Source organism: Zerene cesonia, chromosome 24 (assembly GCF_012273895.1).
Source record: "Zerene cesonia ecotype Mississippi chromosome 24, Zerene_cesonia_1.1, whole genome shotgun sequence".
NCBI lineage: Eukaryota > Metazoa > Arthropoda > Insecta > Lepidoptera > Pieridae > Zerene > Zerene cesonia.
This window is the reverse complement of record NC_052125.1, coordinates 2,755,715-2,781,105: the sequence shown is the minus strand read 5'-3', so window position 1 is coordinate 2,781,105 and position 25,391 is coordinate 2,755,715. Positions and strand designations below refer to the sequence as shown.

The following is a 25,391-nucleotide window of genomic DNA, read 5'->3' as shown; positions in this document are numbered from 1 at the left end:
ACCGACTAAGCGCATGTCGGTTTCGGATAAAGACACTTCCGTACCAAATAAAAAAATCATTTGACGGAGCCGATTCAAAATCATTGTAAGTCTAGAATTTTCAGACATAATCTACTGTATAGCTATTCTGGTTCAAAGATAGCCAGACAGACATAATGAGGGATAAGCTCGATTATAATATTAAAGCTATTTTAGTAGGCAAAAGGTACGGAAGAATAAAATGCAAAATTTAAGACAATTACCCGCGGTAATATAAATACAATACAAAAATACTTATATAATTCTATACAATAGTATATATATTCTAAAAAGAATATTATATTGTGCAATTACAACCGTAATTATGTATAAAACAACGGGTTTTATTATTAATTAATTGATTAATAATTTACATTGAAAAGATCAGTCGATTTTCTATTTTATAATTAAATGGAATATGAAAATAGAAATGACTGAACATTTTATTTGCTGATTCGTAGCAGCAAAATCTTATTGTTTTTAGTTTAATTTTTCTCAAAAATACAACAAACATAAGAATTGTATATTTAAAAAGCATGATACATGTATTAGTAATTATCATAACAATAGCGTTTTATTACAAAAGTGGCATAACAATGTGGCATGAGTTAGATGGCATGACTCCTAGTGGCATATCAACAAATGAAAAACAACTATTACAACAAATGGGCATATTAGTGGCATTCAATAAATAACAAGTTAATGGCTTAAGTAACATGAGAAATAGTTTAACAGAATTAAAGGAATGGCGTTACTTAAGAATGGTAATATTTTATGGACATAAACTAAACGAGTATGTCACAACTAAACTCAAAATTACAAAACATCAACTGACTTTAATAACTACAAATGAGACAGGAATAACTATTTATTAGTCATTAATTATTAGTAACAGTGTGGCATGTTATAACAATATTATTGTAACAAATTGACAGTAATGATAAGTGGCATTACACTATTATTATCAATTGCCATTATACAAGTGGCATAGCCACATAAATAGTGTGGGATTGTCACATATAATGACGATTATTTGAGGACTCAATGTCATTTTAGAATTACGCGTTAAACCCAGATTTACGTAGCAAATCTACAATTATAAGTGGCTTTAGATTTTATCATATTACATGAATGTGTCATAATTAAATATGGCAAAACTACATATAAACGCATTTAAATGTGGCGTAACCAACTATAACCAACTTATTGCATCATAACCTCATATAACCGTCATTAAATGTGGCATAACCGACTGTTACAATTAATTAGGATAGTGGTCATTGGTGAGTTCGACGTAATTCGCGGGCAACATCCCAGTGCGGCCGGTTCGCAACACTTGGCCGGTCATCCAGCCTTCGTCAATGGATGTCACGTTGGATATAAGGTCACCTTCGCGGAATGATACCTGGAAATGGTTACGATTAGTTAATTAAAAAAATCTGGTGGTTTCTTAAGTAGTCACAGGTTTTAGAAAGATTTCGTTATATATTCACAGATTTAAATTTATGAGGCAAGTTTCAACACTTGATAATAAAATCACTGTTTTAAAATGTAAAATAACAACTTATGGTTTATGTTCCCTAACAGATAAGCTAAATAGAATATATCCAGGCTGTGTCTCTGTTCATGAATATATTATTATTTCGATATCTTGGTAAAACTTACTTCATCGCTGTCGTTCGCTTCATAGTCGTACATCGCAATATAGACTCGCTGAAATAGAAATAATTTTAGAATTAGTAGATCAAAGTGTATTATTGTGTATGCAGAATTAAAAATTTTAAGAAATTTTTAACTGTTATAAGTTACTCATAAAATACTTATACTTATTTATCAGTTATCACTAATTTAACGTTTTATATAGATAGTATCGTTATAATATGTCATTATTACGTTACCTAACCTAATCAGATGATGAGAACTTAATAATAAACTGACAAGGATTAAAGAATACGAACTAAATATCGTAAAAAATATTATATAATCTAGTTTATTGAAGGTGTTTGTACATATGGAGGTTATTAAATTAATGAATATTTTTCATTTAAGAAACGAATAGTTAATATCAAAAAAATGCAAATAAGTACCTGATTGTGATGATTAGCGGCGGGTCTCGGTTGTTGGTGCTGTTGATGCTGCTGTTGCTGTAAATGCTGTTGTTGTAAATGTTGTTGCTGTAGATGTTGTTGTTGTAAATGTTGTTGCTGTAGATGTTGATGTTGTTGCTGTTGTTGCTGCTGATGTTGTTGCTGGTGATGTGAGTGGTATTGTTGTGGTGGCTGTTGGGGCTCGTTGGCCAAGGGGTCGAGGTCTGTCACTCGGCCGATGTGGCGTGACTGTTGCTGCTGGACTTGTTGAGCACCTGCTTGGGATGGGGGGAGTTGAATTGTATGGAAAAGGAACTAAGATAAAGGATTTAAATTAATTATACTACATCTCTATTTTCTAAGTTACAGAACTGATATCAATAATTCTTAGTTCGGTAGAAGTTTGTGAAGACTTGTTTTTTTTGTTATCTAAGTGTAGGAAGATTTATTGTAATCGAGTTGTATTTTACTTTGAAACAATGTCGAGATTTTGTTTAACAAAACACTAGATATTACATAATATGCTGATTATTGTGATAACCCATAACTGTTATAATCTTTTATGGACTTTTATTGACTACAGAAGTTCTGGAAATATTAAAGATACTGTATATGAAATTTCTAGCAACAATAATTTTCTATTTTTTCTACTTTGAATTCCGAATATCTGTGAAATTATGAATTTTACAAAATGATGAAATGAAAACGATTTGCGACATACGTATACCACACATAAGTGCGCCATAACCGTGAAATTTTATTCACAGATTTACATACAAACATTTAACACAGAATAGCCAAATAGCAATCAAAGACATGTGCTAATATTGGAAAATGTTATTGACAAAAATTGTGTACTTACTAAAAGAAAATAAATGTCTTTGAACACTTATATAACCTTGAAAATGAATAGGTACAGTCCATAAAGCATATTATGAGACATATCGTAAACACAAATAATAGTTGGATTTCACATATTTTTATCGACTACCCTACATTTGGAACGGAATATAGTAATATAAGTATATGGAGTCATATACGTTTTATGGACTACCCTACACAGATAAAGACTTACCTCGTTTCTCGTTAGCGCTCGTATAAATCAGGGTAGACGACGCCCTTTGCGTATTCGGCGGAGCCCTCGGCCCATCGCTCAGCGGATCGTAATCCTGGATCCTACCAATCTTTTGATAATTCTGCACGGATTGCGACGCGTAATCGTCGTATTTCGGATAATTATAATAGTCCTCTTGTCTGTATGTGTATTGCTGTGTTTGCACCGGCGCCACCGGTGTTTGGTAATGGTTCTTGGGCGGTAGGTTCGGTGCGTTTGATAACATTTCCGTCGCGTACGTGTCGATTTGATGCTGGTAATTGTCGTTCGTAGCAACGTCTGGATGTGATGGATGTGTTACCACTCGCGGTGTGGATGAACGTCGAGATTTTAGTGGGGTTTATGTTACGTTTCCGTACGTTTTTTGTGGGATCAATTGGTATATCAAATGATCATTAGCACCTTCAATTTATGTGTATTAGTTTACTAACGGTTTCGTTATTCAAAAGGGATGGGGGGGAGGTGTTATAAACACTTATGTTCGCAGGAAAAAACTAACTTAATTCAATTCAAATTTTACCCGAGAACTTTGAAGTCTTAAGAAAAATATAGTGTATATTAACAGTGTATGTATAAATACGTTAATAATAATCCACATATCAGGAAGGTAATATTAGATTATTCGACCAAAAATGAAAACAGAATCATCAATCTCGACGTTTCTCCAAATTAATTTGCAATAGCAATACACATATCATACATTGACCAATTCCATACGCTAATTAATATTCATTTTGTAATTCATTAATTGTATTATAATACATTTACATACAAATTATCTCTTTTATTCCAAGGATTTCAGAACTATTGCCAAAGTCTTAGACTAGACTGAACCAAACATAAAAATAATACTTAGTCAAGTATTTTATTTATTTTATCGATAAAGAATTGATCAAGTGTTTGATATAGTTACCAGAAATTTTCAAGATAAACAACATTCTTTATACAATGTTAAAAAATACAATGAATGCATATTAAAGTGTTATTTCTGGTGACTATATCATATTGAATAACCATTAAATACTACATACATAGCCATGACAAAATGTAAGTTTGCGATGTTTTGAAATTTAAAACCCATAAAATCTGTATATAAATATTTTCAAATACGTTATATATTAATATAAAAGATGCGACTGTTTTTTGTATTATTTATTAATCATCCTTTATTGTGTACTGATTCATTCGGAATATATGCTCAATTGAAATGGAATTATGATAATCTATATTATAGAATGACATTGAGATAACTGTTAGAATTTATTAAGGAATCGTAGTTATAGGGTCATACAACAGAAAAAGGAAAAAAATGGTACAAGATTTGATAAAAATTCTAATACAATATAACTAAAACCCAAAGACATAAAACATTAATTTGATAAATATATCCTCCAACCACAATAACAATGACTGTTTATTTCGTAATGAATGAAAGTATCTAGTTAGATAAAAGTTTGAAATATCAAAACATCATCCCACGGTCAATTTATGAAAGAAATGTCCAGAACCAAACAATGATGTGAACCTTGTGCTATAATGAATTGGGATCGTGCAATTGCATCTGTATTAGCACATCTGATGAGAGGTACATGTCCGCGTAGAACTAATATTAGTGTGTGTTTTGTTTCGAAACTTTTATTTCTCACTAGCTTCTTTGTTTAACAAATGACATTTAAATTTCCTTTCTAAATTTAAATCGTTAACACGTGACTTATCTATATTGCCACGTAAACGTGTGGCATATCCCCAAAAATGTCCTGTTTACATGTCACTCACCCCGAAATTAGCAGGATAATTTGTCTTTTTAAAGCTACATGTAAACGTGTAATCTATCCCTAAAATTTCCTGTTTCTATGTAAGTAATCCCGAATTTAGAAGGATAATTTGTCTTTTAGAAGTTACATGTAATCCTATCCCCAAAATTACATGTCATCCTGTAAAACTTACCGACAATCTCTCCATTCTCATTCATCTGTCTCTGTCTCTCCATCTGCGCTTTCTTTTCTAAATCTCCGTGATATGCGACGTTGCTTATGATTTTTGTATTCGCTTTGATTCTAAGCGTCTCGGGGTCGTCTGCTACCTAAAAATTACGATAATTTTTTTACTGTAGTGTGATAGCAATAGAATAATCCTTTCAGTTAGACCACATAATATGGACCTCTAATATTGGAGTTTGCCGCCTCCTTGATACAGTGGTAAACGCGGGAGCGTAGAACCGAGAGGTTCTGGGTTCGATTCCCGGTGGGGACAATAAAAAAAAATGTCTCGGTCTGGCAGTACACAGAAGGCTGATCACCTACTTGTCCATAAAGAATATCGATCAGTGAAACAGATGTATATCATCTGTCCCATACCCCAGAAGGGACACGGGACTTCACTATAATATTGAAGTGCGTAATTCAAAATGAAATATTGACAATCCGGTGCTTTCCAGTGCCCATATTTGTGGGATTTTCGGGTCTATCGGGTATTACTTTCTCGGAAAACTATTTCTAACAAATTTTATTCAAATCAGACGAGTAGTTACTGAAGATAGTGCGATCCAGCAAATAAGCTCTTTAGCTTGTTATATACTTATTGTTGTATTATCTAATTACCTTTAGACAACGATGACATTAATTTGTTTTTTTCGTCCCAATTCGTGTCGAAGCGTGCTCGACTCCCAAATACAAGCATAAATTTGTTAGCTACATACATACAAGCATAAAAACACATACCTGTGTAAACTTGCCCTTGCTTTTCTCGAAGTCGGCGTGATATTTGACATTGCTCTGTATTTTCGTGTTCTCTGCTATCCTCTTGAGCTCCGGTGTCTCCGCCATTGTGGTCGGTTTCGCTTTCGGCACGTGCCTGTAATTATGTATAGTTATTGTTAAGTATTGACACGGAATATCGAATTATATATGATTGCTGAGACCGGGTTGTGGGGACACGTCTTAAGTTATGTCAAAGAGGAACATGCGTGTTCAATTACTTTTTTCAAATATAATGTACTAGCTGTGCCCCGTGGTTTCACCCGCGTAAGTCCGTATTCCGTAGGAATATCGGAATAAAAAGTTGCCTATATGTTATTCCAGTTATCCAGCTGTCTACGTACCAAATTTCATTGCAATTGGTTCAGTAGTTTTTACGTGAAAGAGTAACAAACATCCATACATCCATACAAACTTTCGCATTTATAATATTAATAGGATTTTCTTGTGTATAATTTTAGGCGAAAACTTACAGGTTAAAGCTTTTTAATCATTATATTATTTGTCCTGACTATGCATAATAATAAAAAATTAATAAATAAAATTCACACGAAATTGGTGAAGTGACGTGTTTTGCATCTGGAGGAAAATTTACTTATTACAGGTACCTGATGTGTTATTATTAAACCTTTAAGGTCAATTCCAGACCTTACGCCTATATAAATGTATTGCCGACTTTAAATTGTAAAGGGATTAAGAAAGGATTGGCGATAGGAATAAAGGAAAGGACTGGGATGGTAAAGGAAAAGGATATAGGCAATACAGCGAATGCTATTTCACTCCGGTTTTCTGTGGGGGTGTGGTACTTCCTCGGTGCGAGCTGGCCCAATTCGTGCCGAAGAGTGCTCGACTCCCACATTAATACTATTTTACTATGCAAATAAAATAAAGGCGAAGATTTTGTTTGAACGCGCTTATCTCAGAAACTACTGGACCAAAAAATAAAAAAATTCTTCCACCGTTGGATGAGTACGTGACCCTTCAGTGATATAGGCTATATATGGACCACGGGCGAAGCCGGGGCGGACCGTTAGTCAGTAATATTTACACAAAACTCCATAAAACTACGGAACGAATTTTGATGATATATCGTATACAGACAGGGCTGATGTCATATGAGACATATAAGCTATACGAGCTGATTTGGGTGACAGGATACTTTTAATTTATCCCGATTAAATGCTCCCTTGGGATAAAACAGGTATCATGATAGCCGGGCGGAGCCGGGACGAGCGTCCAGTCTTATATAAACGTAGAAATTAACCAACGCGCCTGGTTAAATGCGAGAAAGCTGATAAAAAGATTTAACAGTAAGAGTGTGCAAAATTGTTCACTTTCATTTAACGCTCGACTGAGTGACGCCTGCCATGCGTTCTCTTGATTGATTCGCTGGCGACACGAGGACGGTTAGCGTCTAGTTCTATACTAATATTATAACGCTGATGAGATTGTTCGTTTGAACGCACTGATCTCAGGAACTGCTGGTTCGATTTGAAAAATTCTTTCCGTGTTAGATAGCCCACTTATTGAGGAAGGTTATCCTACTAATATTATAAATGCGAAAGTTTCTAAGGATGCGTGTGTGTGTGTGTGTGTGTGTGTGTGTGTGTGTGTGTGTGTTTGTTGCTTTTTCACGCAACAAGTACTGAATCGATTGCATAGAAATTTGGTACGTATATAGCTGGACAAGTGGAATAACATATAGGCAACATTTTCAATCAATATTCCTACGGGATACGGAATTATACGGGTGAAACCACGGGACGCAGCTACCATACTATAAATGCGAAAGATTGTGAGGATGGATGTATGTGTATGTACGTTTGTTACTCTTTCAAGCATAAACTACTGAACCGATTGCAATGAAATTTTGTACGTAGATAGCTGGACAACTAGATTAAGACAAGGCAACTTTTATCCCGATATTTCTAAGGGATACAGACCTACGCAAGTGAAACCGCGGGGCGCAGCTAGTTAAAAATATTCTTTCTATAGAAGATTAAATGTACGTGTGGCAACAATACCGTCACGTACGTATAGTATATAATAAAACTCACTATCTCACACGTGCTTTGTTAACTAAGTGTTTTGAAATTTCACTTTTAAAGACCTACGACCTTATCCTACTAATATTGTAAACGCGAAAGTTTGTAAGTATGGATGTGTGGACGGATGGATGTTTCTTAGATACTCCTTCACGCATAAACTACTGAACCGATTGCAATGAAATTTGGTACGTAGACAGCTGGACAACTGGAATAACACATAGGCAACCTTTTATACCGATATTTCTACAACATACAGACTTACGTGGGTGAAACCGCAAAGCGCAGCTAGTTTTCGATATATGTATTCAAGTATTTTAAAGTTTTGTAAGTTTGTATGTTGTTTTACGTAGTGGAGAAATTGTTGGAATAATTTAAATGATAACTAACAATAATCATATTTTATTTTATATTCCACTAGCGGTCCGTCCCGGCTTCGCCCGTGGTACAGGCTAGTGTGATATAATTATTATCTTTACATCGAACCACACGAACAGCTTTTAAGAATTTCCGAACTAGCGCTATACGGTCCGATGGAACGGATATCCGACTCGACCGGAGAGAAATCCTGCCACTCCGACTATGCAATTTACTAGAGCGAGTACATCGTGATGTTTTTATGAATCCCGGGGTTCTGGCGATGTTAGCTGACCACGCCTAATCGGTTTAAGGATAGAGAATTTATTTTACCGTCTTTTTACTCAACTGTGAAAAGGAGGGTAGTGTTTTTCGAGCGTATGTATGTAGGTATATGTATGTATAACGATTTCTTTGGCACGCGATACAGCCGCAACGATTGGACAGATTTTGATATGTATTGTTGTAATCATCACAATTGTGGTAGTGAAGTGAACTATAGGCTGTCTGTCTGTCTCATCTTCACACCCAATTGAACCGATTTAGATGAAATTTTGTGCAGAGATAATTTAACACCCGAGAAAGTACAAAGGTCAGTTTTATCTCGAAATTAAATTTTATTTAAATAAGAAATCACTGTCTTAACTTTTCAAATAACTGAAAAGAAAATATTTTCAGCCGGATGTCTCATTTCAATAAACGCTGATTGTTTTTATTGTAACTCTGTGTGTTTGTTTGTCATGCGAGGATGTTGATCGTTCTGTGATGCCAAAACAGCAGAACGTATTTGGTTAAATCCGTATGAAATTCATTGATCAAATAATATCTTATACCTTTAAACGAGCAATTCTTGTATATATATATATATATATATAATTGGAATCTCGGAATCGGCTCCAACGATTTTCATGAAATTTAGTATATAGGGGGTTTCAGGGGCGATAAATCGATCTAGCTAGGAATTTTTTTAGAAAATGTCATATTCGTGTTTTTTTTTTCCTGACATCTATTGGTGAATAATAAAACTATTTTGCTTCGTAGATAGCTGGACAACTGAAATAACACATAGGCACTTTTTATACCGATATTCCTACGGGATACGGACTTACGCGGTTTCAACCGCGGGTCACAGCTAGTGGGTTATTTATAAACCAACTAGCTTTATGTCCGCGGTTTCGCACGTGAAGTAAAGATGACGGTCTTGGAGACTTCGCCACAAAGGCCCCGTTCCTGGGGTATTTCGGGGATCCAAGTCTACGTCGTTTTTCGGGTCTCAAACTAGAGTTGGTACCAAATTTCATCCAAACCGGTTTTATGATTTAGGCGCGAGGACAAGACAGAGAGACAGTTATTTCGCATTTACAATATTGTTAAAACCAGTGTTAATTTTACTTTATTAAAATGATATTCAATACTAATGTTTTGAAGAAAATTCCTATGGGAATTAGACAATTTACCGCCGTATTAAGTTATCTCTATTACTCCAAGACCATAACTAGCATCTAGACAAAGCAACGCAAGACAAACAAACACACTTACGCATTCATAATATTAGCAAGGGCAAGCTTCAACTACGAATCACCATTTGCGAAGTCAGTTAACAATTGTAAACGGATCTTATGTAAGGAGTTGGTTAACTTTCGTTTTTAATATAGCGAGCGTTCAGTGCCTATGACCATATATATAGTCATATGATTATGGTTCTCTTAGGAGCAATACATGGGTTAAATAAAGTCGCTTTCCGTCTGACTGAATGCTTATATTTTTACTAGCTGCGCCCCGCGGTTTCATCCGCGTTAAGTCGGTATACAGTAGGAATATCGGGATAAAAAGTTGCCTAAATGCTATTCCAGTTGTCCAGCTATCTACGTACCAAATTTCATTACTTTCGGTTCAGTTGTTTTTGCGTGAAAGAGCAACAAACACACACACATCCTTACAAACTTTCGCATTTATAATATTAGCAGGAAGTAGGATAATGACACAACAGATTTTGATGGGTTTTTTTTTATAGTGAATAGGAATAACTGATATGTAACTAGATAATCGTCCCGGCTCCGCCCGGATATCACGATTCCTTTTTTAACAAGGGAGCATTTAATCGGGATAAAAAGTATCCTATCACCCAAGTCAGCTTATACCCTGTCCGAATACCAAATTTCATAAAAATCCGTTAAGTAGTTTCAACGTGATTGACGGACAAACATCCAAACAAATAAACATTCACATTTATAATATTAGTGTGATATCCATTAAACTTCTCCGAATTGAACGCGTCCGAAGCCTCGGACAGAAGCTTATTTCTTATAAATATATTGAACTAGCTTTGCGCCCGCGGCTTCGCCCGCATGAAATTCGGTTATATCGCTTTCATCTGCCTATTTCAACTCCTTCTACCCTTTTTTTCGCGATAAAAACCATCCTGTGTCCTTTCCCAAATTCAGTTCTACCTTCATAATAAATAACATCAAAATTGGTTCAGTGGTTTAGGCGTGAAAGCGTAACAGACAGACAGACAGAGTTACTTTCGCATTTATAATATTCTTATGTATATATAATTCTTTGTAGGAATATTATTCAATTATAATTGTAATCGTATATCCAATAAGAGAACTCTTATGGTTTCATACACGTGCTGGTTGTTTTATCCCGGGAATATATGCGAATAATTATATTGTAGTAGCTGCGCCCCGCAGTTTCACCCGCGTAAGTCCGTATCCCGTAGGAATATCGGGATATAAAGTTGCCTATATGTTATTCCAGTTGTCCAGCTGTCTACGTACCAAATTTCATTGCAATCGGTTCAGTAGTGTTTGCGTGAAAGAGCAACAAACACACACACATCCCTACAAACTTTTGCATTTATAATATTAGTAGGAAGTAGGATAGGATAATGGTATTACATACACTACTATTGTGAAGAGGAAACTCTTGTATCATTGTATGTTTGTAACGTTTTCACGACAAAAACCGCTGGACCGATTTCAACAATTCTTTCACAATTAGAAAGCTGCAACTTCACTGAGCGACATTAGCTATACATTTATTTCATTTTACATCTGCCTCATCTTCGTGCCTTACCTTATTAAACCGACTTTAAAAAAGGAGATATCAATTCAACTGTACTTTTGTTGTGTTTGTTACGTTTGTAGCTAAATAGCTGATACTGAGTTGGCAAAACCACGATTACATTGCTCATGCAGATCCCTAGAAATAGTATATACTAGCTGTTCGCCCCGGCTTCGCCCGTGGTACATATATAGTCTATGTTACTCGTGGATAATGTAGCTTTCGAATGGTGAAAGAATTTTTAAAATCGGTCCAGTAGTTTTTGAGTCTATTCATTACAACCAAACAAACAAACAAAGTTTTCCTCTTTACAATATTAGTGTAGATGTAAAAGTATGTATGTTTGTGTGCATGTATGTATTATTGTATATATGTTTTCTGCCAACTCGCACTTGGCCAGCGTGGTGGATTATGGCCGGAACCCTCATAGAAGGCCTGTGTCCCAACAGTGGGAACATATATGGGCTGATGATGATGATGATGATGTATTATTGTGTATTTATTGCGATGTTTTATTTTCATAGTTGTATCGTGTTGTCAAATGTTTCTATCTTTCTTTCTTTCTTTCTTTCTCTATTAGTATGTACTTACGCTTCGCAATACGGCAGTTTCCCGTAACCTTTATAGGTCCTCATGTTGAGCGTCATGCCACACTCCTGGCACTTGAAGCAGCCTTTGTGCCACACCTGGAAATTGAAGGCATCGATTTAACATATAGTAATTGGACAGAGGAATAATCCTACTAATTCCTACTAATATTATAAATGTGAAAGTTTGTAAGGATGTGTGTGTGTTTGTTGCTCTTTCACGAAAGAACTACTGAAGCGGTTACAATAAAATTTGGTATGTAGACAGCTGGACAACTGGAATAACATATAGGCAACTTTTTATACCGAAATTCCTACGGGATACGGAAATACGCGGGTGAAACCGCGGGGCGCAGCTAGTACTTATTATAATGGGACTAGCTGACCGCGTAAATGCTACTCTGTCGTCTTTTACCACTAGCTGCGCCCCGCGGTTTCCGGGGCATAACATAACATCCGAGTAAGAATATTAAAATTTATGTCGATAACTTTAGAAATTTTCCTATGATATTTTCAAATTCAATTCCAACATACAAGTTGAACTAAGATCTAGCAAAATCTAGGAATTCAGTTCAAGATTATAATAATTAGATCGGCGAACATTCAAGATAGCATTCAGCCCGTTATCAGATAACCTAACTTAGATAACCTATGTTTACTAATGAATAATGGGCTACGATAAGATTAGATGGATTCTGCGGCACAGCCATATAAAATCACATAATATTTCGTACACAGGGTAAGATAAATAATAAATACGTTTCATTTCAGATTTTTCTAAATACAGTTTCATCATATAATTATTTCATTGATAAAAATGTTTTGATTTCTTATAATCCTACTAATATTATAAATGCGAATGCTTGTAAGAATGTGTATGTGTTTGTTGCTCTTTTACGCAAAAACTACTGAACCGATTGCAATGAAATTTGGTGCGTAGACAGCTGGACAACTGGAATAACATATGGGCAACTTTTTATCCCGATATTCCTACGGGATACGAACTTACGCGGGTGAAACCGCGGGGCGCAGCTAGTCTTATATATAAAAAAACAATTGCTGTTAATTAGTCTCGCTAAAACCCGAAAATGGCTCGTCTGATTTTTATAATCATGGTTTTAGTGCATTCTGAATAGTCCAGGGGAGGTTTAAAAGGTAAGAACAATACGGAGGCGGGCGAAGCCGCCGGCGGGAAGCTAGTATATTATTATATACATTGTTGTATAAACGATTTCTTTCAATTATATGATACCTAGTATATAGGTACCTTCTATGGAAGCGGGTGTCATCTTACACTACGCTTACCAGCAGGCAAGATGGTAGTCAAGCGCTTCTCTAACGCAAAAAAACCTATGATTTTTATGTGTTTTTTTTTTATTTTTGAAGTGAAACTTCTTTAGAATCGTTGTGATTTCAAACCTGATGCAACAGAAAAACGACAGGTAAGGGACACAAATACAAACACGTGTAGAAAGAATGAGACAGATGTATACGTATACTATTTTATATCTCGTATATAAAATTCTCGTGTGACAGTTTTCGTTGCCTTACTCCTCCGAAACGGCTTGACCGATTTTGATGAAAATTTTTGTGCTTATCCGGTATGTATGAGAATCGGCCAACGTCTATATTTCATCCCCCTAAATTATAAGAGTAAGGCAGAAAAGCGTTTGCCGGGTCAGTTAGTTTTATATATATTCATCTTATTCTTTTGTCGATTTACTGAAGTTTCACTTCTATCATGTGTGAATCGCACACACACCTTTTTTTTGTTCCAAAGCTGGTACCACCAACTTGGTCCAATTTAAATTACCGCACCATGGTCTAGTTCCGACGGTGGTTGAACTTGGTTTAGTTCTTGTTTCTACATAATTATTTTGTGTTTTAGCTTTGAACTTTTGTCTGGGTGAACCGATTTTGACGATTGATTTAGACGACTGATCTATTTATATTTTACTAGCGATCCGCCCCGGCTTCGCCCGTAGTACATATATAAGCTATAGCCTTCCTCAATAAATGGGCTATCTACCACTGAAAGAATTTTTCAAATCGGACCAGAAGTTCCCGAGATAAGTGCGTTCAAACAAACAAAAAAACTCTTCAGCTTTATAATTCAAATCAGAGAACCCAGTCTTTCAATGTCCATTTCGGTCTATCCCTTTCACATTCACGAATACATACAGACGAATGTAATTCCCCCTCACCCTCTTAATTAAAAAGCAGCTCCTTTAGGTGTAGAAATACCCCATTTCTTAAAAAAAGCGTAACGCCCAATTGCTTTAAACGTGAACACATGTTTCGTAACAGGTATTTTAAGTTAAATACAATTGAACAAGTACTAAATTTACTGATATAACATGTCCTTTTATATCATTGAATCTAGGTCACCAGTGCTATTATTACATACGAGCATCTGTTGAACTTAATATTGCTGATTCATTTGCAGTAACATTATTAGAGGAAACAAATCTATACTTAGTATTTTCTTGTGTTTGGTTTCACGCGAGTATTATACATTTAGAAATTAAAAACTTTTCAACGGATTTTAAACGCGATTTATTCATTATATTATTAACCCGACGTTTCGAACACTTTACAGCGAGCGTGGTCACGGGGAGACAGTCTCCCCGTGACCACGCTCGCTGTAAAGTGTCTATACTTATATAAATCTATACTTATTTAGTTATATTATAAAGCTGAAGAGTTTTTTGTTTGAATGCACTAATCTCAGGAATTTTTCAAATCGGACCAGTAGGGTCCGATTTGAAAAATTATTTCAGTGTTAGATAGTCCATTTATTGAGGAAGGCTATATGCTATATATATGTACCACGGGCAAAGCCGGGGCGGACCGCAAGTGAGTATATTATAACAATGTGGGAGTCGAATTGGGCCAGCTCGCACCGGGAGAGTACCACATCCCCACAGAAAACCAGCGTGAAATAATAGCATGCTACTTTGTAGCGTTCGGTGAGTGGGGGAGCCAGAAGTTCATGTCCTTTTCCTTACCCTTCCTAGTTCTTCGCTTCGATCCTCCCGTCAATCCTTTACAATTTAAAGTCGGCAATCCATTTGTAGAGGCGTAAGGTCTGCAATCGACCTAACGCCTCTCCAAATGTTCACGGGCGGTGGTAGCGGTTACCATCAGGCGACCCACCAGCTCCATTGCCGACGATAACATAAAAAAACATAAATACTCAAAGCAGAACTTTAATTCAACTATATTTCCTTTAGAAGCGCTAAATTAATTCTAAATTGAGTTTGTATGTTTATAATGCATATAACTATTTAACCGTTTCAAGGTTCCGTATCCATTGGTCAAAACGGGACCCTTTTACTAAGACATCACTGTACATATGACAGTCTGTCCGTCAGTCTATCACCCGGCTGTATCTCATTAACCGTGATAGTTAAAAAAGTGAAATTTTCATATACGGGTTTTCTGTCGCCGCTATAACAACAAATAAAACTTTAAACTACCTACAAATAATTTGTAAAGTCCTTTGTCCCAAATATACGGTCTTTCCTAAACGGTTAATATTTATATGTGACCTACATACGAGTACCTATATACTAATTTTCTTGTAACGCATAAAACTGAATCATAACAATCAAATACTATTAATAATAAATTAACCGACATTGCCCCAAAATGAGAGGATGTTACAGTAATTAATGTCCAAATAGGTTAATATGAATTTAAATTATTTACATTCGATTTTATTTCCGTGACGATAGACATCTATGACTAAACATTTCATTAATTGTATGAGACACACTCTGTTTTCCGTAAGAATATACGTCATACAAAAACATCCTTCCTACTAATATCCTACTAATATTATAAATGCGAAAGTTTGTAAGGATGTGTGTGTGTTTGTTGCTCTTTCACGCAAAAACTACTCAACCGATTGCAATGAAATTTTGTACGTAGATAGTTGGACAACTGGAATAACATATAGGCAACTTTTTATCCCGTTATTCCTAAGAGATACGGACTTATGCGGGTGAAATCGCGGGGCGCAGCTACAATCGCTTTTATAATAGAATCAAATCAACTAAATTGTCTTACTCCAATAGTCATAAGAAAATTATAAAAACCTGGTGTAGGATCGCCAGGTTTTTATAGTTTCCTTCATCAGGACATTAAGATGAAATTATTTGAAAAACGCATTGCCATAAATCCTTGATAAGTGAACAAAGTTTAAACTAAATCGGTCCGTTCAAAGAACAAAATCGAGTCTAATCGTTACTTATATACAAACATACAGGTGAAGTTTCCTGTATAGACTTTTAGGCGAAACTAGTCCAATACTCGTCTTATTACTAGCTAACTAAATTAGCGTATTCAAACAATGCGCAATCGAGATTATTCCGAGATAGAAATAATTATCATACGTCTAAATGCGTGGAATTTAGTACAATTTCTCCTTGGCCAAATACCTTTAAATGTATATTTACTCGTACTATGCTATCCAACCAAGTCGACATAGCGCCTTTTGTGACGTCATAGCCGTTAATACAAGCCAATTAGTCTTCTAGAAGCAATGACGTTTGTATTTAAAAAGATTTAGAAGTCAAAATAATAAACCGTGCGCAGAAATGCAAAAAGGAATTCCAAGTAATTTTCACATGACATTTGACACATAAATTTAACACATTTGACGATTCTACACTTCTTTTTGTCTCTTGGTGGAAAGAATTATTATTTGAATTCAATACTTATTGTAGTTGGGTCGTATTTAATACTCAAAGCAGTGTTGTAAAATCTGTATACAAGGCTACAACGTTCACACGTGTTTATTACGGGATAGCATGTTGTTTGCGATTCTTCGAGATCTTTTAGTGTAAATATTTATATAGACCAGTAGGATGGTACACAGACAAGTCATATTGGCAATAATAAATCTTGTTCTAAGGTCACCCATGTTCCTGGAGAGGTAGTACCCACGTTCCTGGTCAGGCAACCTTCAGAGGTTGCCTGGCAGAGATGACTTTGAGCCATATGGCCGCCATTTGTGCAATTTTTGTTTAGTGTGTTAAGAGTTTTTCTTCCTTCTTGCCAAATTGCAGAATGAATAAAGAATATAAATAAATATATCATAATCGAATATTTGACTTTCAAGTCCGAACACAAGGGACAAGAATTATTTCATCACCATCATCATCATCAGCCCATATATGTTCCCACTGTTCCCACATGCCTCCTATGAGGGTTTAGGCCATAATCCACCACGCTGGCTAAGTGCAGGTTGGCAGAAGTCACATGTCGTTGAACTTTTGATTCTTGGACATTTGTTTCCTCACGATGTTTTTTTTTTTTTTTAATGTCATAACGGGCAACTGAACTGGTGGTTCGCCTGATGGTAAACGATCACCACCGCCCATGAACATTCGCAGAAGCTCAGACCTCTGAGAGTGCGCTGCCCGCTTTTAAGGGATAAGGGATAAGGAAAGGATTGATGAATGGAAAAAAGGAATGGAATGGGAAGGGCTAGGAGAAGGAAATAGGCCTCCGGCTCCCCCACTCACCATAAGAAAAACAATAGCAAGCTATTATTTCACGCCGGTTTTCTGTGGGGGTGTGGTACTTCCCCGGTGCGAGCTGGCCCAATTCGTGCCGAAGCGTGCTCGACTCCCACATTCAAAATGTTTTCCTAGCGTTTTAAGTTTTAAAACGATAAAGAGTTATTTAGAGACAAGAAAATATAATGCAAGAGAGTTTAAAAACACACCACATAATATAATAATCAGTTATTATAAAAACAATATTTATAAAAAAAAAACTGATAAGTATAACCTAATGACAGCTATAATCCAATATAATTGTACGGATCAATTAAACACTGCAATTAACGGACCTTGAAAGAAACAATGGTTACAAGTCAATGACATTATGCTGATAATGTAGGTTAGGTCGGCTACAATCCTGGGAATATTTTTTATCGTTGATTATTATTCTATTCCGAAGCACTTTTTGCGTCTGTATAAGTTTACCCTGTGCTTGGGGCATATTTTATTCGTTTTTCTTTGATGTAATGGTAAAAGGAAGTTGGTTGGTTGGAATATAATTTGTGATATTTTTATTTTCACGTAACAGACTTATATTTTTTAATATACCAGTAACAGTATAACGTATGTCGAAATCGCAAATTGATAAAATAAATTAACTTTTTTTACTATTATTGCAAATGAATTTGCAACGTTTATACAGTACTGAAATTATGATCATCATCATCATCATCATCATCAGCCCATATATGTTCCCACTGCTGGGACACAGGCCTCCTATGAGGGTTCAGGCCATAATCCATGAAATTATGATACGCAGTCTTTATTTTAGCCCTATTCTACATTTTACAACTTTAAGAAATTAAAATTGTAAAAAACGTCTCCCCGTGAGCCCGCTCGCTGTGTTCTCCCCCCGTGTGACCCCGCTCAAGTGTTCGAAACGTCGGGTTAATAATGTAATGAATAAATCCCGTTTAATATCCGCTTATAAGTCTTTAATTTCTAATATTGAATAATACGTAAGATTAATTGAAGGAATGTTACGAAACGTACTGAAAGAAGACTGCTAAACCGATTTCTCAATGTTATTTCAACAGTACACATATTACAGTAGGCATATTATAACTGCCGATGACACAGATAATATACCTATAAGTTCATAAATAAATGATACATATCAACCGATATACCCAGAAATGTATTTTACTAGTTTCAAATGAATCGGCCAATCTGATTGAGAGCTAAGATTTCACAGAACTAGTTAACTAGCTAAGTTATCACCTCTCTTTTTGCGTCGGTTAAACATGATAAGCTAAGTAAGAAGTAGGTACAATATTATAAACTTGTTACATTTCACCGACTCCCTACAACCATAAACATTATACCATAGACTATATTTACACTAATATTATAAGAAAACTTTTGTATTTTTGTCTGTTTGTAACGTGTTCACACAAAAACCACTGAACCCATTTAAAAAACAATTATACCAGAGAGCTGCAACTGTACAGAGTGACATAAGCTATATGCATGTACCACGAGCGAAACTAAGGCGACAGCTAGTTAGCAATATTTTTATTTTCTTTAAATACGTACTTTCGAATGAATTCCCGTAAGTCGTTTAAATAGAAACCATCTGAGAACATAGAGTAAACCGAACATAATCGAGATTAGGAGGTCGTAAACACGAATTATGCGATTCTGCATGGTTTCGGGTCTTTGTAAAGCTTTTATTGAACTATAAATGTTGCGGCATACCTATTGGCATTTGATGCCCGCTATGACATAAAAAAAATCATTGTATGGCTATATTTCTTTTGTGTGAGACCACTAGCTTTTGCCGCGCTTTACGCATGAGAGAAAAAATTAAAAGTACTAAATATTTCAATTCAGTGTGTTTTTTTTTAGTTTATATAATTATAAATCAGTATCAGTCATTGTAGACTGGTGCTGAGATAACGTTCTGAACTTAACTTCTTTCATTAACTTCATAATTTAATAAATCGAACTTATAGGTATATAATACTGTATTATAGGTATTCTACTTTCGACAAATGACTTTATCTTTGAACTGAATATTTATATAAAATCAATAGAACATTTTTATTAGAAAGGGTTATTCAATTTATAAATCTACTAGCTGCGCCCCGCGGTTTCCCGTAAGTCCGTATCCCGTAGGAATATCGGGATAAAAAGTTGCCTATATGTTATTTCAGTTATCCAGCTGTCTACGTACCAACTTTCATTGCAATCGGTTTAGTAGTTTTTGCGTGAAAGAGCAACAAACACACACATCCTTACAAACTTTCGCATTTATAATATTAGTAGGATTTTAAACCTTGTCTCTAAGCAATGAGTGTATTATTAGTACGTATTATTACACGCAGAATTTCTCAGCTATTTATAGAATAAAAGAAAACGTGTAACACGTAAGACCGCCATTTGGAATGCGAAGTAGTAATAAAAATGTAACATTCTAATTTACCTTCTTATATCGAATGAATTAATTATAATTCATTATTATAAATTTCAAAATATATATGGTTCAGTAAATTATTAAAAAAAAAGAGGATTAAGGTGCCTGATCTTATTAAATAACGTAATGCACAATTTTAAAAACAAATTGACTCAATGTTGTAAGTACCATGTCCAAAATTCGTCATTGCGTATACCAGGTTCCGTGGTGTAGTGGTTATCACATCTGCTTTACACGCAGAAGGCCGCCAGTTCGATCCTGGCCGGAATCATATCTTTTGTATTATTCTTTATAAATAATTTTTATTTGATATGAAAACAAATTCCATTTTTCATTTAATGTTTTAGAATTTTTTTATTACAATTTTATTTATAATTAACATTTGATGACGATTTGATTAATATTATACAATGAAGCTTTGAATAAGAAATTTAATGGGGAGACGCTTTTAGTTCTGCAATGTATATTTTGATTACAAAATTTTAGTAATTTCATAAATAACAAGTTTAAATGTAAATAATATTGCCAACAAATAAAAAACTTTGGTAGTTATGTATATTTTATGTAGATTTATTACAATTTATGATTTTATTTTAACTACAAATACTGGAGCATGTGATCAAATTAAACAATTATTATAACCTGTAAGGTATATTTAGATCTAGCCAGACATGACTATGAAAAAGTGTAGAAATATAAAAAAATACATTATATATAAATTCTAGCTGCACGCCCCTATCCCTCCCAGGTAGTGATTTATCGTTATTGAAATAATATAAACTATCCCATCTTTTAAGGTGGAAGCACTATGTGATGGATAATTTATATATTTATGATGACACTATGATTATATTATTAAGAAAAGACAATTTGAAATTTTTAAAGCTTTTAAAGTAACATTTTAGTGATTGAAATGAACATATCAAGTCACAAAATATTTTCACAGTGCAAAACAGTCCACAATACACGCACAGCATTAGACAATTGCCATTTCCTCATTACAATCCTAATTGGTCCACAAAATCGGTATTTGCAACATCTATGGATGAATTAGTCATACAGTACTAGGTGATTGCATCATAAGATTATATTACAGTTTAATTTTAAGTGTAGAAGTGTCATCAATTCATACACCAATTATACTTGATCTTGTATGAAGTAACAATCAATGGTGGGTCAGTGGTGAGACCCTCGGACTTCAAAATCGATAAGTTGGGGTTCGAGACCGGGTGAGCATGCAGGAAATAAATTGATTTTTCAATTTATCTGCGCATATGGATAACATCACCACTGCTTAGAAACGGCGAAGTAAAAAAAACATCGTAAGGAAACCGGCGTGTCCAAGAATCAAAAGTTCGACGGCATGTGACATCTACCAACCCGCACTTGGCCAGAATGATGGATTATGGCCCTCATAGGAGGCCTGGGTCCCAGCAGTGGGAACATATTAGCATCCTCTGGAAATTGCTGATGAAATAATAAATTTTAAAGGTTCTATAACTGAAAAGAAAACCCCAATTCCTAAAACTGCTGTATGACTGACATGTACACATATTGCTGTGTGGATGTCCTGTCCTATGAAGTCCAATATAAATAAGGACTGCTTATGCCATATCATTACATTCATTTCTAGGTCATTGCAGTTTCATAATGACATCCTTCATAGATTTCAAGTGTTAATTATAGTTGATGTTTAAAACATTTACATAATTGACTAATCACAATATACTCCTTGACCCTATTACTAAAAATCAACTGCTAAATTAAAAAAAGTTTACATGGCTTAGTCAGGTCACAGTGTGAGGCACAGCCAGAATTTTCATGTATGATAAACTAGCATTCCGCCCGCGGCTTCGCCCGCGTGGGATTCGGTTATATTGCTTTTATCTCCCTAAATATCTATCACGATAAAAAATCCCATGTCCTTTCCCAATTTCAGTTCTACCTTCATACCAAATTACATCAAAATTGGTTCAGTGGTTTTGGCGTGAAAGACAGACAGACAAAGTTACTTATACATTTATAATACTTAGTAGGGATCATTATTTCAATAAGGATTTAACATACTTTACTCATATAAAAAGTAGATAAATGTACATAATAAAATGATGTATCAATAACTCCATTAATGAAGGAAAAAACACATTTTCACTTTCACTGTAATAGCTATTTCAATATTCTTTAGCCTGTATAAATTTCCATTCAATTTGCTATCAATCATGTGCAATCATATAAAGATTAATGAATAAATACTGACTTTTATAGGCCTACAGGTTGCAGAAGCCGAATATGCAGGTTTTTAATGAAGTGTTTTTATAAAAGCTAGCTGCGCCACGCGGTTTCACCCGCGTAAGTCCGCATCTCGTAGAAATATCGGGATAAAAATTTGCATATATGTTATTCCAGTTGTCCAGCTGTCTACGTACCAAATTTCATTGCAATCAGTTCAGTAGATTTTGCGTGAAAGAGCAACAAACACACACACATCCTTACATACTTTTGCATTTATAATATTTGTAGGATAGTAGAAAGAATAAAGGTTTCATTTAGTAATGTACGGTTTGTAATCACATTTAGATGATTAAATTATTGAAAGAAATATGTATGTAATAAATATTTTTGATTTCATTAAACATAAAAATCAATACTAATAGTATATAGCTGAAGAGTTTGTTCATTTGAACATGGTTTTATCAAGAACAACTGGACAGGTTTTAAATATCATTTCCCATTAATTAGTAGCTTAGGATCAAGTACACACTCTGATATTTGAAAATATGTGCCTGATGCATAGCTGGGACGGGTCACTAATTTGATTAATATTTATGAGGAGAAAATTTTGTTGTATAATTAAGTAATTCTGCTTACATAATAATAAATTTATGTGAACATACACAGACAAGCAATTTTTCTATTCACTTCAGTACATAATTATTCGTCTGAATTTTGGCACGAACAGTATTATAGCTAGGTATACATACTGAATTGATATTCTAATTAAAGTATGTAGATAGTTTATATTTAAAATTGATGGATTCCACCCAATTATTTTCTAGAGACAAGAATTGGGTTGAAACTGGTTTTTGAGGCAGATTAACACTATTTGAATGTCAAGGTCATTTCCTGATATTGTTATGTAACTGCTTTAAAACTTTATATTGCATAATTTTTTAAAATACTCCAAAATTTGTGTCATAGCTATGATAGTTTAAATAAGCTTGTGAGTTATACTGTAGAATAATGGAATGAAAAATAAATATGTGCTCTAGAATACAACAAATTGTGTAATTATTTTTGTTTTTATAATCTACTAGTTGAGCCCTGCGGTTTCTTTCATGCAAGTCCGTATCCCATAGGAATGTAGGGATAAAAAGTGCCTGTATGTAATTCCAGTTGTCCAACAGTTTACGTACCAAATTTCATTGCAATTGGTTCAGAAGTTTTTGCATGAAAGAGCAACAAAGACACACCCATCCTTACATACAATATTAGTAGGAAGGATATTGAATAATAGTTAGATATAATCTAGGCATATGACAGCATCTAGTGAAGTCAAACTTATTAACTGATTAGCTTTTCGCCCTTGGCTTTGACCACATAGCTGAAGAAGATAGACAGTATTGGTTGTTTCCCTGTACAGTTGCCATTCTTTGTTTTTCAGTAGAAAAACTATCCTTTGCCTGATTAGCGTGTTCAAACAAATAAACTCTTCAGCTTTATATGCTATTATACATGTACAGATGTTAAATACTGACTAACTGTACGGTTATGTACAATTAAATGATTCAATGTCTAAATTAGATGTATGAGTAAGAATGTTACAGTAGTATGATTTGCAATAATATTCTAACAGGAAAACATATAAATTATATGGTATCATTGGACATTCCCTCTTATTAATATATTTAAATCATCAATTCTAATATTTTATATGTAAATGTCAGTTAATCTATTCAAATTTCGTAGTTAGATTGCTACTACAAATTTCTATGACATTTTTTATGGATACACTATTAGGCTATAACTGTTTAGTTTATATAGGACACAGGCAACACAACTATGATGATCTATAAATTGACTGAGAATATTAAACACAAGAAATATATATATAATTTAAATATTCATTCATTATGTAATAAAGTAACCGTAAATCAAAATTTAAGTATTAAATCATAACTTGAGACCTAACTTTTTTACCTAACTAATCATTATTATCTTATCACAGTCAATAATAAAGTAAATAATTTTTTTCTTATCTCTGATTAGATAAAACGCCATCCATCGAATTTGCGTGTGCACTGTGTTATTAATAAAACATCGCGAGCTGCTTGGAAACTTTTAAAAACCGAATTACTAAACTATTTCGTCATAAAACTATGGCATAACTGCATTCAGCCAAGACATCAGGACAATACATTCGATGTGTTGTAACAAGGTCGATTGTATTATTGCCTAATAAAGAGTTTACGGGATGGTAACATAGTTATGGTAATAAATTGACCTCACAATATCAGCTTTAATTTATATAATTTCATGAGTCACCCGTCCGGTTTAATTCGGACCGCCCAAACGTAAACGCATTTATGATAACTCACAATAAAATAATATTCTCGCAATAAAACAAGTATCGTGTCGTGTTAAATATACTTTCCATAGGAATGTGAAAGATTACCTTGTCCAAACATTTCAATTCCTCTGTAGGATAAACTGTTTTTTCGCACCGTGCACAAGTTTTATTCATCTTGATGTATTTAAAACACAAATCACTTCAAATTTGTTAATTTCAAATAATCGCAAATGACAAACAAAAAGTTTCACAAAACTTTTAGCACTACACTGTATTTTAACAAAACACTCATGAGCACGATATCAATAGCATCCCCGAACGCGCATGCCAAAAAATGACAAATGGCGGCGGTAACGAATAATTATTACCCGTTCTGAAAATATTTTATAGTAGAAACATGGTAGATATTTTATGGCAACATTGCTATCACATACAAGCTAATTTAAGATTTGAATTTATGTACAATCATAGATACCGGTATATACATATTATGTACAATAAAGGGCTTGACTTAAACATAATTTAAAATTCTTTAAAGATAATCAAGGAACTTGAACTACCTTTTACAACTAATGATATACAACGGCAAATGTATCTAACGAATTGTAAAAATCTCATATTATGCTGTTTTGAAAGTGACTAAATAATTAAAGTTTTAACACTGTATATAAGTGAAAATAATAATATGTTGAACTGATCCTTATAATTTATGACTTTCTTAGTAATTTATGACGAATATTATTATTTTAAAAGAGCAACTTCAGAGTTTCTTGCCGGTTCTTCCCTGTATAAACTGCTTTCAAAT

General features: G+C 34.4%; 1 protein-coding gene and 1 non-coding gene across 4 annotated transcripts; one reads left to right on the top strand and one right to left on the bottom strand.

Moving 5' to 3' along the window:
• Positions 1 to 365: 365 nt before the first annotated feature.
• Positions 366 to 24,923, bottom strand: LOC119836549 (LIM and SH3 domain protein Lasp). 3 transcript variants are annotated; one of them, XM_038361929.1, is made up of 8 exons: positions 24,692 to 24,923; positions 12,038 to 12,132; positions 5,940 to 6,072; positions 5,167 to 5,302; positions 3,181 to 3,498; positions 2,106 to 2,380; positions 1,684 to 1,731; positions 373 to 1,423 (listed from the first exon to the last, which is right to left on the bottom strand). In XM_038361929.1, the coding sequence occupies exons 1-8, from the start codon at positions 24,758 to 24,760 to the stop codon at positions 1,280 to 1,282; spliced, it is 1,218 nt and encodes a 405-aa protein (XP_038217857.1). In that variant the 5' UTR covers positions 24,761 to 24,923; the 3' UTR covers positions 373 to 1,279. The 3 variants fall into 3 exon arrangements, with proteins under 3 accessions (XP_038217858.1, XP_038217859.1, XP_038217857.1); XM_038361930.1 differs by lacking the exon at positions 3,181 to 3,498 and having other exon boundaries at positions 366 to 1,423; positions 2,106 to 2,383; XM_038361931.1 differs by lacking the exon at positions 3,181 to 3,498 and having other exon boundaries at positions 368 to 1,423.
• On the top strand, positions 20,218 to 20,290 carry Trnav-uac. Its single transcript has one exon. It is a non-coding gene; the product is annotated as a tRNA-Val (tRNA).
• Positions 24,924 to 25,391: the final 468 nt, after the last annotated feature.